General features: G+C 45.6%; 1 protein-coding gene across 2 annotated transcripts in view; it reads right to left on the bottom strand.

Moving 5' to 3' along the window:
• Nucleotides 1-1593: 1593 nt before the first annotated feature.
• Nucleotides 1594-17650, bottom strand: part of FTCD (formimidoyltransferase cyclodeaminase) — a 21599-nt gene continuing 5542 nt past the window's right edge. For both annotated transcript variants that reach the window (XM_081017408.1, XM_081017407.1), the window contains exons 3-14: nucleotides 14780-14908; nucleotides 12216-12304; nucleotides 10932-11111; nucleotides 10076-10213; nucleotides 9133-9264; nucleotides 8092-8153; nucleotides 7226-7355; nucleotides 5919-6080; nucleotides 5795-5838; nucleotides 4797-4935; nucleotides 3586-3681; nucleotides 1594-2136 (exon numbers count right to left, since the gene is read on the bottom strand). In XM_081017408.1, the coding sequence (XP_080873534.1) occupies nucleotides 2050-2136; nucleotides 3586-3681; nucleotides 4797-4935; nucleotides 5795-5838; nucleotides 5919-6080; nucleotides 7226-7355; nucleotides 8092-8153; nucleotides 9133-9264; nucleotides 10076-10213; nucleotides 10932-11111; nucleotides 12216-12304; nucleotides 14780-14908 (1388 nt within the window). In that variant the 3' untranslated portion in view covers nucleotides 1594-2049. The remainder of the gene's footprint in view (nucleotides 2137-3585; nucleotides 3682-4796; nucleotides 4936-5794; nucleotides 5839-5918; nucleotides 6081-7225; nucleotides 7356-8091; nucleotides 8154-9132; nucleotides 9265-10075; nucleotides 10214-10931; nucleotides 11112-12215; nucleotides 12305-14779; nucleotides 14909-17650) is intronic.

A 17650-nucleotide genomic window follows, 5' to 3' on the forward strand; every position in this document is an offset into this window, starting at 1 on the left:
TTCCACAGAAACAAAGATGTTGTTATGTTTCATGCTGGTTTGTGTCAAACCAGTTAGCATTACAAAGCCCAGCTATGCATGTAATATGCAATAGTTTTCTTACGGTTGTAAATCATAGTGCTTTTGTTGTTGTTTTTTCATTGAATAAAGCAGTGTAAGCCGTGTGTGCCATTGTAATGGATTGCTTTGAAGTCATTTCTGCACAAGGTAAAGCAATTTGTACCCCCCAATTCCTTTGCTAACTTGCCTGTTTTTTTCCTACACGGAAACTGCTTCTTGCTGTTTCTTTGTAGATCTAGGGACAGATGTCTTGTTCTTGAGCAGGTAATGCTAGGAATTTGTGGAGAAGTAGGCTGTATGTGAGATCCTCCAGCCTTTCTCAACCTTGGGTCCCCAGATGTTTTTGGCCTACAACTCCCATCATCCCTCGCTAGCAAGGCCAGAGCTCAGGGATGATGGGAGTTGTAGTCCCAACAACATCTGGGGACCCAAGGTTGACAAACACTGTGATCCAGCAAGTGTTAACATTTAAGACAGGCTCGCTTCCTATGTTGAAGTGATCACCTGGGTGATGGGCCATTAAGGGAGACAAAGGAAAGGGACTCTGCATGAGACAGCAAATGGGTGCCCCCCCCCCACCAGTTTATGGTTAGTTAGAAGGACAAAGCCAGAGTTTAGAGCTGAGTTGCACTGATGTGTGCCGGAAACCAAACAGCAAAGTTTGATTTCTGTTTGACTCCGTGGCTGTATAGGGCTTTAGACACCAAAAGCAGCACCTTGAACTCAGCCCAGTTAGAGATATATTGCAGATGACTGCCAATATATTCTTATTACTTATGCAGAGTGAATTAAAGTTTCCCTGTAAGCACATGATACAGGAATCATACATGAAATACAGGAGGAGGAACTTATTCTAGGTTGGCGAGCTCTATAAGCAGAATTATCCAGAGTTTGGAGCGGAAGCAAGAGCTGGAGTCAAATTGTCTCGATAAAGGAGCTTATCTTTGTTTCCACCCTTTTTACACAGTGACGCAAGTCAGGCCAAAGGGCATAACTGCTGAGCCCTCACACAGGGAGAGAGCAAGCTTCTGACACTGTAACGCACCCCACCAGGGAGTGGGCTGAAAATTTCAACAACAGACGACATGGAGGTTATTGAATGTTGGACTGAGCAGGGTCCTTCCACATGCCACTTTGCGTACTCTTCAACTGGAGTAAAGTACAATAGTTTGAGCACAGATACTTGATAAATGCAATGTAGATTAATTGCTGTAATTAGAGGGGTAATAAATAAAAGCAGATATTGAGTGTGATAAATACGTGAAGCTGCCCCTCATGGCTGCCACTTATCAGAAGAGCAGCTGCCTTGCTGCACATACAGGACAAGGAAACATATTTGCTTGCAACTAGTGCTATTTTTCTGGAAAGAGGGGTGCTGGAACTCATCCTGGACGCCTCCCTCGTTCTTTCAGAATGGCAATGGGGCCCACCTGAGAGGTTCCAGCTGAAAGAAAGTCCTGCTTGCAACCTTTCAGAGCTCAGAAATCAGTGCGGTAGCTGGATCTATTAAAGACTCACTTTAGGCACGGCATATAACACAGTTCTTTATAGCTTTATTGTGAAAGGAAATCATTGTGAGTAAATCCAGGCAAAACCAATCGTTAGACTGATCAATACAACACACAGATACTACCAACTTCTGAGTTAGAGCAAGCACAATGCAATGAAGTTGGGCTCTGATACATTGGACATTTTTTGTATAACAAGCATTTACTAGAACACAGAGCAATTTGAAATGCATTCTCCTGTTATCCTGGTGGTGTGGGTGGGGCTACTTTGGTTCAAGGGGGTGACCAAGAACAACAAGCCCCACGCTGCCACCAAGGAAGCAATGTGCAAGACTAGAATTGGGGCACATGGAACTTTGCATTTGCAGTTGTAGAACAGAAATCACAAGCACGTCTGCATGTCTATCTACATACAACCTGGCAATACTACAATTGGTTCTTATACATCCATAGATAAACAGTTCCTGATATGAAGAATCATTCACATTGTCCGCTTCTCCAGCTGATGTAGCACAAACGCAGTACTTTTCTTGGCTTCCTCTAAAAAGTGGGAAAGTTTCCCTTGCACCTACACGGAACAGGAGAGTTAAAATTGTGTGAAGCACAAATGCATGAAGCAGCCCTGGGGAGAAGTATGTGTGCAGGGGACAGAGTCTTCTAGCCATAACCCAACCTTCCCATGTAAGGACTACAATCCCCAGGCTCAGCCTTGGATTACCCAAGCCTGTACAAACAAGGGGTGGGCCATGTGACTCGAGGGACTCTGGTCCCTGACCTCATTCGTGGCACAGACAGAGCCAGCCCAAGACCCTTGGGCACCTGAGGCCAAACATCCCCCTCTGCTGCCCCACAGATCCAGCCTCTGAAGTGCCCCTGCTGTGGCTTCTCTTTGGAACTGTGCGGGGAGAGGGGACTCCATAAGGGCCCCCTGTAACAAGGGGGGGGGGTGACACTCCACAAGGACTTCTTCTCAAGGAAAAACCCTGGCAGAAACTTGCTGCCAGGAAGGGACATGGGACTCCAGCCACTGTAGTGCTGGTGTGCCCGTGTGTGGTGGCACCTTGTGAGCTGCAGAGGAGGCAGCATGTCCTTGGGGCCTGATCTTCTGCCCCTGTGGATCCTACTGCCTGAGGCAGTTGCTTCACCCTGCCCCATTGGCAGGCAGGCCCTGACCACAGTCATAGAGTTGGAAGAGACCTCAGGATTTTCATCAGGATTGGGGGAAGGAAAGGAAGAGTTAAATCTCCTCCCCCCACAAGCTGTGGTCCCAATTCAAAATGCCTGCCCCCACCCCGTCCAAGCTTAATATTACATTTAACAGCCCCACACGACACACAAGAAACACATTTAAGGCCATGTGTAGCTAGTTAGGTTGCCTTGCCACTTCTACCCATGTTCAGGGCTTGAAGAATAAGGAGGGTCAGATGGACCTTTTGTGACAATTCCCTTAGCGCAGGCATGGCCAAACTTGGCCCTCCAGCTGTTTTGGGACTACAGTTCCCATCATCCCTGACCACTGGTCCTGTTAGCTAGGGATGATGGGAGTTGTAGTTTGGCCAGGCCTGGTTTAGCGCCTGTTTGCAGCCGATTACAGGGGAGGGAGTACATCAGACCAACGCCAGTTACCCTCTGATATTTGCAGCTCTCTGAATTTAGCAATGCAGCTTTCCAGTCAAGTAGCATGCACAAAATGCATATATTAGGGTAAAGTATGTGTGTATTAGTAAAAATAACGTACACACAGACATTATATGTTAGGGGAAATTGCTTTTGAAAAATGTGTATATTCAGATAAAATTGTCCTAAAATTCTAAAGAATTTCCATGAGGATTTGGGGGGGGGGGGGGAGAAATAAATTGTAAGCTATTGGTGGAAATATGGAAAAGCAAATTTAAGACTGGAAAAAATAGAACTGAAATCAATATATTTGATTTGCCTGTATGAACAATGCCAAAGACACAGCACTTAACTAGAGGTTAACATAGTGCCTGGAGCAGAAAACCTGAGCATTTCTTACCTCTTGCTTAAAGCCTTCATCTGTTATATCTTTCAGGTTGGTGACAACATTGAAATAGGCACCAAACACACCAGCTTCTAAAGCTTTAGCTGCCACCTGTAGACAAAGCACACAGAGGAGGCCTGCGACTTCAAACACCATCAGTAAAAGATTCAGGTCACTATGAACCACTGAAAACCACCCAAACCAGCAACTGGTAAGAGCATTCTGGAGCTCATGCGGAAGCACTTAAAAGGCTAGGCTTCCATTATGCTCTGCGCTACCCAAGGCCATGTTTGTAGGTATTTATGTATTAACATTTATATACAACCCTTTTGTAAGAGTGGTTCACAAGATAAAAATAGTAATTTATCTATTTTATGGTTTGCTGAGACATTGCTACTTTCATCTGTAGCCTGAAGATGCTATCTCCTTGTAGCACATTTCAGCTCAAGGACTCCTTTTTAGGTCTACATAAAATCTACACACACAGTATAACTGACAATACAATATATATATTTGAAATTTGTTGGTTCTCTTTACGTTTGGACACCTCTTAAAGATATTGTAACCAAATTTTGCATGATGGTTCCTTAAATCAATGAGCAGATTTTCATCTATGTTTGGACAAAATGGGATTCAATTTTGAATCAAGATGGTGGACTGAACCTTACCTTTCAAAACTGCGGTTTTAAACCACTAATTTCAAAACAGCAGTGATAAAATGTAATTATCTGCCGTGTCTAAGGCACATTTTAGCATACAAAATGCTTTGCAATTCTTATAAAATCGACAATTATTTCTTTAGAAAATTTGTAATCAGTGTATCATATTTATTTATTTATTTATTTATTTAAAAGCTTAAACTGCCCTTCATTGACAGAATCCCAGGCTGGTTTTAACAAATAAAATTAAAACCTGACTAAATATAAATTTTAGACTAAATATAATTAAAATTATTAAAAAAAAAAAAAACAGAACAGAGACATTATTTGATTATTTTATTCATTCATTCATTCATTTATTCCCCACTTTTTCTCCTCAAAGGGACTCAAGGTGGCTTACAGATAAAATAAGAACGGTTTAAAAATGGGGGGGGGGGTGTTAAAAAACAACTAAGCAGTAATAGAATGAAAACTACTCACATATATCTAAAAGATCTATTAAAAAGAGAAAACAGGTACACAGCCCTTTTAAAGGAATGCTTCTCATCCACCGAATACTTATTATACCTGTATATCTGATTTGCAGGCTATATTTCCTCGCTGAGCCATTTCTTTTAAAAGGGGCCACAAAGAATGAACTTTTTCTGCCAGTGAAAAGGGAACACCAACCGCACTTTTCAGGCCCAGCTGCGTGGCTGCTGTCCGCCTGCAAGAGAATAAATAGACAAAAGTAGGTATATACCAAATATATTTCTAGTAAATTCAACTGGAAATCACAAACAAGGAAATGATACCTAAAAGACACATGGCAGAGGGGAACAGCGGCTGCAAAGACCTTAGGTCTTCCAACACCTTAAAAATTAACCGACACATTTGGACAAGCCTTTTGGTGACAGTTGCTCAGAAGGCAATGGACTCTGGGCCCCCTAAGCTAATGCCACCCTAAATTAAGGCCCCACAAGGTTAGCATGGAAGGCTCTCTGATCCATGAGCAGAAAGGAGGGGAGAGAGGAGGTTAACATTTCAATAACAATAATGATTTTGTCATTTGTACCCCACCATCTGGGCGGCTTTCTCCTTTTTCCTGCAGCCACCATTGCGTGTCACCTCACAAATTGTTCCAGAGGTTCCCTCAAATCCTTTGGAGAGAGAGGGGTGCAGGCTGTGTGCACAGGGAACAGAGAATCAATGAAAACTGTCTGATCTCATTCAAGTAATATTTAATCAAAAATGAGCTGCCATGAGTCCATTTAGCTGCATCCACATTCCACCCTCTCTTTCAATAACTGCAAGAACTTGCAGGAATCTCTTCATAGCATTTAGGCCAACATGTCCATATATCACACGCTTTAAGTGATATATAGACTTTATTGATTGTCCATTGATTTCTGAGCATGACTAACAGTGGCTATATCACTCTGAACAGGTGCAGAAGCCATTGCTTATTCCAGGTATCTGTAGATGTATGAGAGGAGCTAAGGGAAATTCAGCAACCAGGTACATACAAAAGATTATTTAGTAGCCATAATTGTTAAACAGATGGAAAGTGAGATATTGATACATACCTTTCTTTCTCCTCAGGTGTGTTCTTAGGGAGCTTCATAGCAGCCTAAGGTGAAGGGAGAAAAATATATTTAGTTAACTGTGTCCAGTAGTTATTCAGGCTACACCACACTGGCTCTCACTCACCATGTAGCTGCTGAAAGCCAGAGAGTCTGTGTCCACCAGAACTAGCAGCTCCTTCATGGCCTGATGGAATGGAGGGATCAACCGCCTCATGACTGGGTCCAGATCCTCAAACTGACGCTTCCCGTAGGTCATCAGCCCCACCATGCAGCCCAGCGCTGCCCCCTAGAAGTAAAATAAATGAAACAATTAAGAACAGATTTACACCCTTAATCAGTACAATGAACGGGTTTGTATAAGCCAGGAGAAGTGGGACCTTTGCCAAATGCAACTTACTTCTCAGTAAACATATATTGATTGTTTGCTTATTATTGCATTTATGTGGCTCTCCCCTTCCCCATTTCTGAATGAGCTGCGCTTTTGTGTAAATAAGGAACTGGAAACAGTAACCAACTTCAGCTTCATGGACTTTTTGTAAAGTATAATTGTTTAATGGTACATTGAAATGGAAAATAACTCTGTATGTGTACTGCTAACTGCATATCATGTAAACTTCCACTGTAGTTAAACAAAGGAGTTGCAGAGAGCCTAAAGGGTTGATAATTAACTTAAAATGTATCTCTGCAACTCTGTGACGAGGTGTTTAACTTTAGATCACATGATAAGTATTCAGCTGCAAATCTCCATTTTGTGGGAGTTGGATCTTTGTTCTCAAGCATCAGAGAAGAAAGGACATGTGCTAATGGTCTCTCTCTCTCTCTCTCTCTCTCAGGCTGTAATGAAAGCTGTGGGAGAGTCAGAGCTCTGTGTTCTGCTCTGTTTGAAGTAATTTCATATTTCTAAGAGGCTGTACCTGTGCTTAGACAAGCACATGATTCTATGCAACTATTTGGATGTAACATTATTATTATTATTATTATTATTATTATTATTAATAATACCACATCCATCTGGCTGGGTTTCCCCTGCCACTCTAGGGAACATTATTATTTGGAGTGTCTGTTTTGGAACAAATTCTGTAAGTTAAGCTTTGGAACCATATTTTTGGACTGCACAATTTTTATTTCAATAAGAGTCCATTTTAATTCATCTTACTGTTTCCATATGTGCAATATTAATAAACACAATGATTTTTCCAGTCCTCCCAACCCAGGGGCTATGAGAAATTTTAATGGGACTAGGGCAAGAAGAAATGGCACTGTCCAATGACGCCCTGATTTAGGTGATATCAATACTCTCAATGCAGATTACACTCTACTTTTGACTAAATTCAAGTCTCTGATCTGGACTTGGAAGCCAGCCCTGTCCGATTTATGTGTAAGATGCACAAGCAATCTACATAACATAATAAAAACAAGTGGCTCATGTACCAAAGAAGACATTGCTGCTGCTACGGATCCTCCTCCAGGAGCAGCTGACCTGGCACCAACTTTCTGCACAAAAGTGTGAAGAGGCAAGGATATCAGGCAGCCGCTCTCTTTGCCATCCTGCACCATATCCCTTCGGAAGACAAGAAGGACATAGGAAAAGCACATTCACGTACATCAAGAGGACAGAATGAACTAAAGTCAAGGAAGGAGAAGGCATCTCTCTGCCATGTGTAGGATGGTAACTCTTTTGCAAAGATTCAAAGTAGGACTTACAATATTAGCAGAATACAGCCCAATGACCAGATGCTTTTCGCTAGCATTGTCCCTGGTGAACCAAGAGCAGGGAGGATTGCTTTGTCTCTTTCTAGGAATTGGTCTTGCATTCTCTAAGCAAAACTCACTCCCTTGAAAATGTGATGGCACATGAAACCGTTTAATTACATCTCAAGCAGGTGGGGCAAACAACTGTCAAATCTGACTCAAAACCTCACAAACCTCCCCCAGATTAGGGCTGGGTATGCATGTGACCCTCAAACTGCCAGTGAGCAGCTCTGGAAGCAAAGAGCAACACACAGGTGCCAGAATTTTACCTGACACAAATAAGGAAATGTAGGGAAGCCAGTGGCCCATTGCTTCCTCCCTTTTAAGCTAGCACATGAGTCACCCCAACCCCAGACTCGCTTGCCCACAGCTTCCCAGCTCTTCCCATGGTCCTGTTTGCAATGGAAACTGATGTAAGACAAGCTAGTGGACTTCCAGGAGCATCCTGTGGTGCAGGCCTGCTCCCAACCCAGCCAAGCCTGCCAAATGTACGGTGCCCAGCAAACAAACAAAAAACGGAAGGAGGACAATGAAAACATCTGTACTCAATGATGCGCTCCTTGGGATTGAAAGGAGACAAAGAGTCCAGCCCCAGTCGGTTGATTACCTGAGAATGGAAAATGAATAAAGATTCACTGCACTAAACATAAACTGAAATAATCTGGGGAATACAGAATTGTTGGGGAGGGGTTTCAGATCTTCAAGAAAATTACTTGATAAAACAGTGCAGTTCACCCCACATCCCACAAACTGTCTCTCCATTTTGAGAGTGTGTGTGATCTATTTATTTTGTACAAGTGTTTGTACCTCCTTTTAAAAAGCGTAACATCCCGCACCATGAATCTAAACAGAACTTTCAAACTGTTCCACTTCTCAGGCATACTCTTGCCCCACCCCTTTTTTTATTTATTTAGATGTCCACCTTTTCCAATCCCAAGAGTCTGAGTGTCTATCAAAATTCAAAATGTGCTTCCTGCAGAACAGATGAAATCATTCTCAGATTTGTTCAGAATCCCCCATTCTTTCTTTGACTTCAAAAACTATTTATTTGTTCGTTTGCGTCCGCCCTTCAACTCAAAGGCTTCTAGGTTCACACCACACTTCAATATAAAAATAACAACTACATTAAAATATACCATACATATAGTTATGGGGTTTTTTGCCAGGGGCAGGCTGAATGCCCCCTTCTAATTCTTGGAAGTGCCAGGCTAGTTTCCTGGTGAGATGATAGCCTGGGTGGTGGGCCATTAAGGGGAAGAAAGGAAGGAGGCAGCTGGAGTCACATGCAGAACCTCGCCAGCTTACTTGGCTGCTGCCACCTCCTGGTCCCTCGCAGCAGTGGCTTGATGGCCAGAGCCTCAGTCCACCGGCAGTGTCTCACCCCTCCCCTGGGCAGTGAGGTTCTGCAAGGAACGCGCAATTTCTGTTCTCATCCTGAAGCAAAGTTCTTAACCTGAGGTACTATTTCTGGGTTAGCGGAGTCTGTAACCTGTAACCTGAAGCGTATGTAACCCGAGGTACCACTGTACAGTAATACATTTCATAGGATACTCAAGTATTTCACTCCTTTCTCTTTTGAAGGTTACCAGTCTGATTTTATGCTCCTCCTCAAGGATGAATAGATTTTCTTTGTTAATATAATATTCTGCTGCATCCAGCATGGCCTTTTTGGGGACCAGACCCACCAGCTGAGATCCCACCACTGGCAGATTGAGATCCTAGAAACAAGAACAGGAATTTGACAGCAGTCCAGCACAACCCCAGGGATCCAGAAACACGCTCAAGGCAACAAGTCTCTTCAAATGACGCTTAAGTTTCTACCACCACAAGTTCCCACTACTGCATAGACTAGAAAATAATCCAAATAACCCAAGACTCTCAATACAGAAATGTTCTCAAATAACACTCAGAGAAGAAGGTATAACCAATGCAATCTCAGCCTGCAAGCGATGCTTTTCCAGTTCATAGGAAGCCAAGCATGTTTTGAAAGGTTTGCATGGCTGGTAGTGGGATCATTTGTCTGGTATCTTTAGTGCCGAGCAGAAACCCCAGCCCTAACCCTTACAGACTCGTAGGTGGTCATTGCTGCGTGAGGGCTCTTTGAGGACAGGCAAAGCTCGCCCACTGTGTTTGGGGCACAGGGAAGGGAGGGTAACCCCCATGCAGGTGAAAAGGGGAGACGTCCCTTTCTTCTGGTGCCATATTGGGGAATATTTGGCTTACATATGCAATTGAGCAGCAGTCCCTTCCCTCTCTTCCCCTGCTGTTCTGCAGCGTTTGCAGCAGAGGGCAGGAAGTGAGCTAAAGGGCCAGGGAGCCCCCAATCCCCTGCTCTTAGCCCAGCTGCCAATGCCTACGCAAACTGGAAGCTCTCTCTCTCTTTGTGTGCTGTGCTGCAAGCAGTTCTTCTGTAACCAGAGAGCAGCTCCATAAAAGTGAGCCAAAGGCACAGCCGCAAGAGCTTTGGGCTGCAACTCCTTGCTCCCGACACATTTCACCCCAAAGGTCTTAGCTCCTTGTCCATCTCACCTGGGCATCCTTGCAGACCTCCTCATAGACGGTGTGAAGGGGCGTGGTCTCAAAGTCCAGCAAATTTGCAGAAACCTGAGCAATATTTTCCTCGTCCAAGTACCAGCCCATGCCTTGCACCTGCTTCAATCGCCCAGGCTACAAAGCACAAACAGGAGCAAGAATTTCAACCATCTACAGAATAAGGTGGAAAGCGGGCAAACAGGAACCAAGCACTTCCTGTCTTCTTAACCCCAGCAGCCAAAAGCTAACATTCCTATCATATTCCTACCAGATTTTAAAGTTCCTACCCCATTCCCAAAATATTTCTTTTTTGCGACTCTTCATAGATTTGCTTCATCACATATCCAAATGACAACAAGGAATCCTGTGGCACTTTAAAGATTATTATAGCATGAGGGCTGATGGACTGGAGTCTGCTTCATCAGCTACCCTTAAGGAAGCAGAGGAAAGAGCTGTAAATTGTAGGGGCCAAAAGACCACAGCAAAAGTCTAACCAGTCTTAGGAGAATATAGTTCACTCCTTTGGTTCCATCTTCCCAGCCTAGGACTTTTGTCTTTTCCCAGGAGACCCTGAAAAGAAGATTCAAATCCCTCAGGCTTCTAGTCAGACCTTGATTCCTGGTAGCTCTGGCGCAAGCTGCCAGTTTCAATGAGCAATGAGTGAATTCATATGTTCCCCTTCCATCATCTGTGGCCTGCAGAGAGGCCACGCATGTAGTGTGATAAAAATGAAGAGTAATACAGGGTTAGCGATTACGGGAGGAAATTGGGGAGATCTCTCCTTTCCTTGCCCTTTTCTGAATTGTGGGAGGAGGGAATCTGCAAGCCAATTCTTCCCTGGACACAGGAATACCTGGTCCTTTCCACGTCCTTGCTCCCGAATGTTCAGTGCTATCCGGTGCGCCAGCTCCTTTGTACACAGCAAATTGATGTTGTAGGCTATGAGGAATGTCCGTGCGCCTGTTACTGTGGCTCCCCATCTTGGAACAAAGGTTGCAGAGCCAAAATCAGGAGCCCATTCTGGTTTTTTTAGCTAAAAAAAACAAAACAAAGAAAAAGAGTGGGTTGTAATATTCCAGTAATAATAACAATTTCACAACAATTTGGATAGACCCAGAGCCAGATAGTGGACTTGCTGGGCAGTGTCACACTCCAGAGATATTTGTTACCTTGAGAACTGTGATGTGTGATGATGAATGCAAATGATTATCGTATTTACTGTCTGCTCTTGGTTTGTCAGTGGGCCCTATCACAGACTAAGCACAGGAGAGCATGGGCTCCGTGGTGAGGACTGTGAAAGAGAAAGCAGCATGGTCCTCAGTCTCCTCAGAAAAATCATTTGGAACACTTTCACCTGGGGATTCCTGCATTGCAATTTATTCATGCAACTTTTTTCTTGAGATTAAATCAACACAGTTTTATATTTACAGTAGCTCTTTAAAATACAGTGGTACCTCGGGTTAAGAACTTAATTCGTTCTAGAGGTCCGTTCTTAACCTGAAACTGTTCTTAACCTGAGGTACCACTTTAGCTAATGGGGACTCCCGCTGCCGCCGCGCCACCAGAGCATGATTTCTGTTCTCATCCTGAAGCAAAGTTCTTAACCTGAGGTACTATTTCTGGGTTAGCGGAGCCTTTAACCTGAAGCGTCTGCAACCTGAAGCATCTGTAACCCGATCTACCACTGTAGAAACTTATATTTTGAGCTAATGTGCTCAAAGAAATTTGCCCAAGTGGCCATGTGTATTTTGAATGTTCTTCTCATTTGTATTAAAAGGAATCTGTAAGTCAAATCTGATGCAAATGCCATGGATAAATGCACCTAACAATGAAGCTGGATTGCAGAATCCACATGGACCATTGCAGGAATGAGAGGGCATCTCCACCCTGTGCACACACAAGTATTGGGAGAGACTTGCTCACACTTTAGCAACTAGTACAACAGTAAGCAGGAGCTTGAAGCAGCAGCTGTGGTAGTTCCATTATGTCAGCTGTGCTGTAACCATAAACCAGCTCCATCCAATAAAATCTGAGCATCCCTTCTTAAAATGCCTCTATTGCTACCCAGACTAGGGCACTGACCGCTGATCTAAGGTTTGGCAGTACAGCTGTTGTTGCAAGCAACACGTAGTCTTACTTTCTCAGGGAGGGCTTCATATTCTCCTGCTCGGATGGCTGGCAAGGATATTCTGCTCTCCTTCAGAGCTGCTTTGCCATAGAGATACACTGCAAAAGAGGGGCAGATTTACTGAGAAAGCACATGGATCCAGTCAGGGAGTTGCCAGGCTGCAACCTAAAGAAGCTGGTTTTGCAGGACTCAAGAGTCAGAGGAGAGGAGGGAGCAGGAGGCCTGGTTCCAGGTTTGAGGAGGCCCTGGGGAAAGGAGACTGCAGGGGGCTCCCTTCCATGGACAGCCCCATCTCTTGAACTCTGTGGTGCAACCAGCTTGCTGCCTGTTAAGTTGTGGGTGAACACATCAGACGACACAGCGATTCTCCAAACAGCTCTTGTTTATTCACAGGTCAGAACAGAACTGAACTGAAGGGTTCAGCCAGCCTGCTTATACAGAGCTCCAGTACAACGTAACTGTACAACTTTCTGTAACCATCCAATCACTGAACGTCACTTTCGATCCCTTATTTGCATATGTGGACCTGAGTGAAAACTATCTACAGTATCCCCCTGCTGGCCCAGGGTGAGAACTTCAGTACATAACACTGCCCCATGGTGCTGGGACCAATCAGGGAATGCTGGGAAACTTGTGAGTTGTGTACTGCATCCCAGGGGTTAGCTGGGTCTTTGTGTGATTGCCGTTAGGGGTACACAAATAAGCCAGACATGCCTACTGAGAATGCTGGCTTGTGGTGTAATTCAAAAAACGCTGCATCCACACTAGCTACTCACAGCCAGATGGCCACTGGCCAGGAGCTGGCTTGCAACAGATTTATTTCAAGAAGCTTCCAGCCGTACAACGGTGCATGGGACTCACTGCTTTCCAGAGCACCTCACACCACTCAGCAAATGCAGGAGGTCATTGTGTGGCGGCGGCAGCGGCTTGGATCACATCTCCTGCCCCTTCCCTGCCCCTGGCCTCCGGGGAACAGAGTGCCTAACTGCACAGGAAACCTTTATTAGGCATTACAAATATAGGCCATCATAAAACAGTCATATAAAATTTTAAAATATATACAAATAAGTAGCCATGTAAAAATATGTAATAACAAGGATTTTCATTGCAGTTTCTTCCCGCTAAATAGTGCCATTCACCACTAAGAGACACTACTATTAATGACCTTCCCCCAGGTGGGATACCTGGAGGTCTCCGCCTACCTCAGTCAGTTGTCCAATCCCGCCTGGGGAGGCGTTGCCAAGGTGATCAGGCCAGGTAGGGGGGAGGGACTACCTGCCCACACAATAGGGGGAGGATCTTACCTGGGAATCGCCCTACCCACCCTCAGTTAAGACTTCTTTTGCAGGTTAACCTTTTCTCCACAAGTATGCGGGTGCTGCTACGTCAAGGTCGCTGTTGAAGGGCCGGAAAGGAATTCCCCTGCATTGGCGGGTTTGCCTTTCCCGTAGCAAAACGTCACAACTTTAGCGGTATCAGGCCTTGGGTGGAATCCTTTAGTCTATCTTCCCTGAATGGGGGGGCATGCAGCAGTGGCGGCGATACCAGGGTTCCCTGTTAAATAGGTTGTTTGAGGGGAGGCTTTGGCCGTATGCCTAGAGGTCGTCATTGCTCTCCCCTGCGACGGCGGTGTAACGGGGGCAGGCTCTCTCTGCTTGAACATATGTTCTCCAGAGCCAGTCCATTCCCCCCCCCCACACACACACTGGATAACCCAGATGTTCCCCAGATCCCTGGCGGGGGACTGGGAGGGATAAACGCCCAATGCCTGAGCCAAGGTCTACCCACATCTGAAATTAATATATTTCTGAAATAATATATTTCAGAAAGTTGTGGCCAATTTTAATCCTATAGCACGTTGTCTTGAGTCGTTATTCCACACGGGGGGGCGCCCAGGGTTTGGGGGACTCCGCCTGTCCATGCAATAAAAACTTTGCCGCCCTTGCAGTTGCTTCCAGGGTAACGCCAGACAGATAGAATCTGATATTTCCATTCTGCCGTGATGTTAGACTACCCAGAAAAGGTGATAGCACAGGGAACCAACACACATATTGACCAGCATGCATAGGTTCATAACACACATTCCCTACTAATGGCACATATAGAGTCTGTGTGCATAGGCTCCCTGGGCAGATATCCCCATGGAGACCAGGTCCAGTGGACACCATCCAACCTCCCCAGCACACTTTATCTGGAATGTCTGTGCACATTGTATGTGCCAAAACATCAAGGCAATGTAGGGTACAAACCTGCCCACAAGAAGAAGGGAGAACTAAATGAGGAGAGAGGTGGCTATTTTGTCTTCTGATGTTCATTCATTCATTCATTCACCACAAGCTGGGTTAATTGCAAATCAAACATTATTCTTCACAAGGACTGGGGGCCTCCAGAGTTGACCACCCTTCTTAATCTCCAGGAGCTGACCACATGGGTCACAGCTGTTTACCTTAAAGGTGCCACATGCCAGATATTTAGTTGATAAGGCATACATTACAGTGGCCAACAGAGATTTTTGAAGGAATTTCACTTAGTGGCCTGGAGTGACCAGGTGCTGTCTTCCAAACCCAACTCACCTGGCACATGCAGTTCACCTGCTAAACGCTTCCCAAACAGATTGGCACACTGGACACATTCTTCCATAGTAACATTCCTCACTGGGATGAAGGGGCAAACATCCAGGGCTCCCATCCGAGGATGTTCACCTAGGAGAGGAAGGCAGTCCTTCAGAAACATGCAGGAAATCAGAAGGAAGGGAAACAGTGTGGCGTTTGCCCCTAGGATGTGTCAAGGAAAGAGTTAAAAATGGGTGTGATGTGATTGGCCAGTGAGAATGCGAGGGGGGAGTAAAAGATAGAGTGGGAGGATTTGAAAAGACAGTTGAGGTCTGGGAGTTGACAGTTCAGGTTTGGGAGCTGAGGGTTGTCAGTTGGGAGTTGAGGCTTGGGTGTTGGAGAAGGAAGAGGGAGGCTTAGGTGTGGGTTGGCAGAGTTGTATTGCATACGCTTATCCCTGCACTTAAAAATAAACTTGATTATTGATGTTAACTGTCTGGACTCCGTGTGTCCCCGTGAGAAGCGGGGTGGTGGCACAGGGTCAATAGACTGTGAAACGTCCGGGGGCCCTGTGTGATTGCAACAACAGCAATTTTGGGAAAGAGAATATAAAATACAGAGAAACCTGGACTTTACAAGAAGCTGCATTTGAATACAAAGAGTCATTGAACCTCATGGACAGAGTAACTGGTTAAGTGGAATATATTTTAGGATAAAAAGTACTCACCACAAATTCTTTTTTTTTTAAATAATTTTTATTAACCGAGCAATCAAATCAAATCACATCACATAAATTCCGAATTACAAAGCCGAATTTTAAATTTTTTGTTGGGGGGACCCATATTTCAAGTTCCGAAGGGGATTCCAATCATCTTCTTGCTGCTGCGTTAATATCCACAAATCTGTCCAAATAATGTTCATAATTCTATCCAGTCCTATCTTGCTGTTCTCACATCTCATCTTGTTCGTATATTTTTCTTTTTTTCTTTATGATCTCTTCTGATAATCTCCTTAAGCAGGTAAACACCAGTTATAATCCTGTGTGAATTTTCCATTCGTCCAATCATCATATCGAGATGGTTTCCATATATCATCACTTTCATAAATAAAAGCACTCTTTCTATCATCAGTCTCGCAAATCTGTCGCCTTCTTTAGTCCCTCTGAGGAGGCTCACCCACAATATGAAAACAAATCTTTTCCTCCTCCCAGACATAAGTCTTTCGACAGAACTTGCCAAAATGGCAACGCTATTTTTTGCTGCGTCATTCCAAAGCTCTTATACTTTCCACGGTCTCCTTAAAACATGCTTTGGTTAGAAAATTATCTCCACACAGTCTTAAATCCTCAGCTTAAGTCATTTAAACGGCATTTCTGACTTGTGACTTGTGGGGGGGGGGAATTCTTGGTTAATCACGTAGAGAAAAGAAAGGAAAGTTTTTTTTCCCCCCATCCAGTCCCGTTGCCGAACATACCGAGCCTTCGTGTGTCTTCTCATGATTTATTCCTGTTCCTCCGACCCGTCTTGTTTCTCAGCGATCTCTTCGGTTAGCAGTCTTTACTCCCCATTCTTCCTTGAAATATGTGCATTAGCTTCCTCCTAATTGTTTCTTTTGAAGTTGCTGCAGCTAGAGGCGCGAATCAGAGACAGCGTCCAGGAGCGCGAAGTCCGCACAAGGGCTTTCTGCCTAGTGCCCCCACCCCCTCAAATTCGGGGGTGGTATAGGGCACAGCAGGCAAGGGCAGTCCCCCCCACACGCTTGGGGGGGGGCGGGAGGCTGTTTACTCCCATCACAGCCTCTTAATTACCTCGTGTGGGTCGAAGAGATGTTATTGTCAGCCATCTTCCGATGTGCCCCTAGTGGGCCCCCCCTACTCACCACAAATTCAAGCCTATGCCTCAAAACAATCCATTAGAAATACATCACAGATATTTGTCCTATATACTAGGTGTGATGGCCTGGGATTCCGATTCGGAGGATGAAACAGAGGAATCCCAGCCTGCACAGGAGTCCCCGCCTCCAGGGCCGGCTGAACTGGGGCAAGGCCTAGATGCTGAAGAGCCTGCACCTGTGGCAGTGCATCAGGAGCTGGCCCCAGGTGAAGCCCTTCTGGCCCCAGAGGGGCTTGATGACTCAGTGGCCACAGGTGAGCCTCCTCCAGGGCCCAGTAACCCTTCGGCCTCTCCTGATCTGCAGAGGCTTAGGGCAGAGAGGCGAAGGGAACTGGTTGCCCCCAGGAGGAGTGCTCGCCTTAAGGCCAGAGGAGGCGGGGCTCCTGGGGACCGGGACCGCCCCTGGCCTTAGAAGAGGATAAAAGCCCAGTCAGCCCGGCCCCAGGTTGCGGGAGCAACGTCGTTGTTGGCTTCGGACCTTCCTGTGTTCCTGATCCCTGCTCGGCCTCCTGTTCCTGACTATCCGGTACTCCTGTTCCCTGCTCGGCTTCCTGTTCCTGACTATCCGGTACTCCTGTTCCCTGCACAGCCTCCTGTTCCAGCGTTCCTGTTCCCCGCCCGGCTCTCTGCCTCGGACCTTGCCCCTCTTCGTGTGGACTCTGCTACACCCAAGGTACCTTACCCCCGGGACCAGCACAGTTTGCTCCCGCCTCACCCGCACTTCCCCTTCGTAGGGGTGCGTTCGGGAAGAGCCAGAGGCCATGGCTGAACAGGCGGCTGCACTGGTGGCGTTGGCCCAGGAGAACCAGGCCTTGACTCACACCGTGCAGCAGCTCAGCGACGCGGTTGTGGCACTTCAGCAACGCTTGGAAGCCCTACCGGCTCCTGGGGCCGACGCCCCGGCTCCGGGCAAGTACCCAGTGGCTTTGCCTGAGAAATTTGATGGAGCCCCGGCCAGCTTTCCCGTGTTCCTGGCCCAGGCCAAGCTGTATATTCAGGG

Source organism: Podarcis pityusensis (assembly GCF_964106645.2).
Source record: "Podarcis pityusensis genome assembly, chromosome: 1".
NCBI classification, from domain to species: Eukaryota; Metazoa; Chordata; class Lepidosauria; order Squamata; family Lacertidae; genus Podarcis; species Podarcis pityusensis.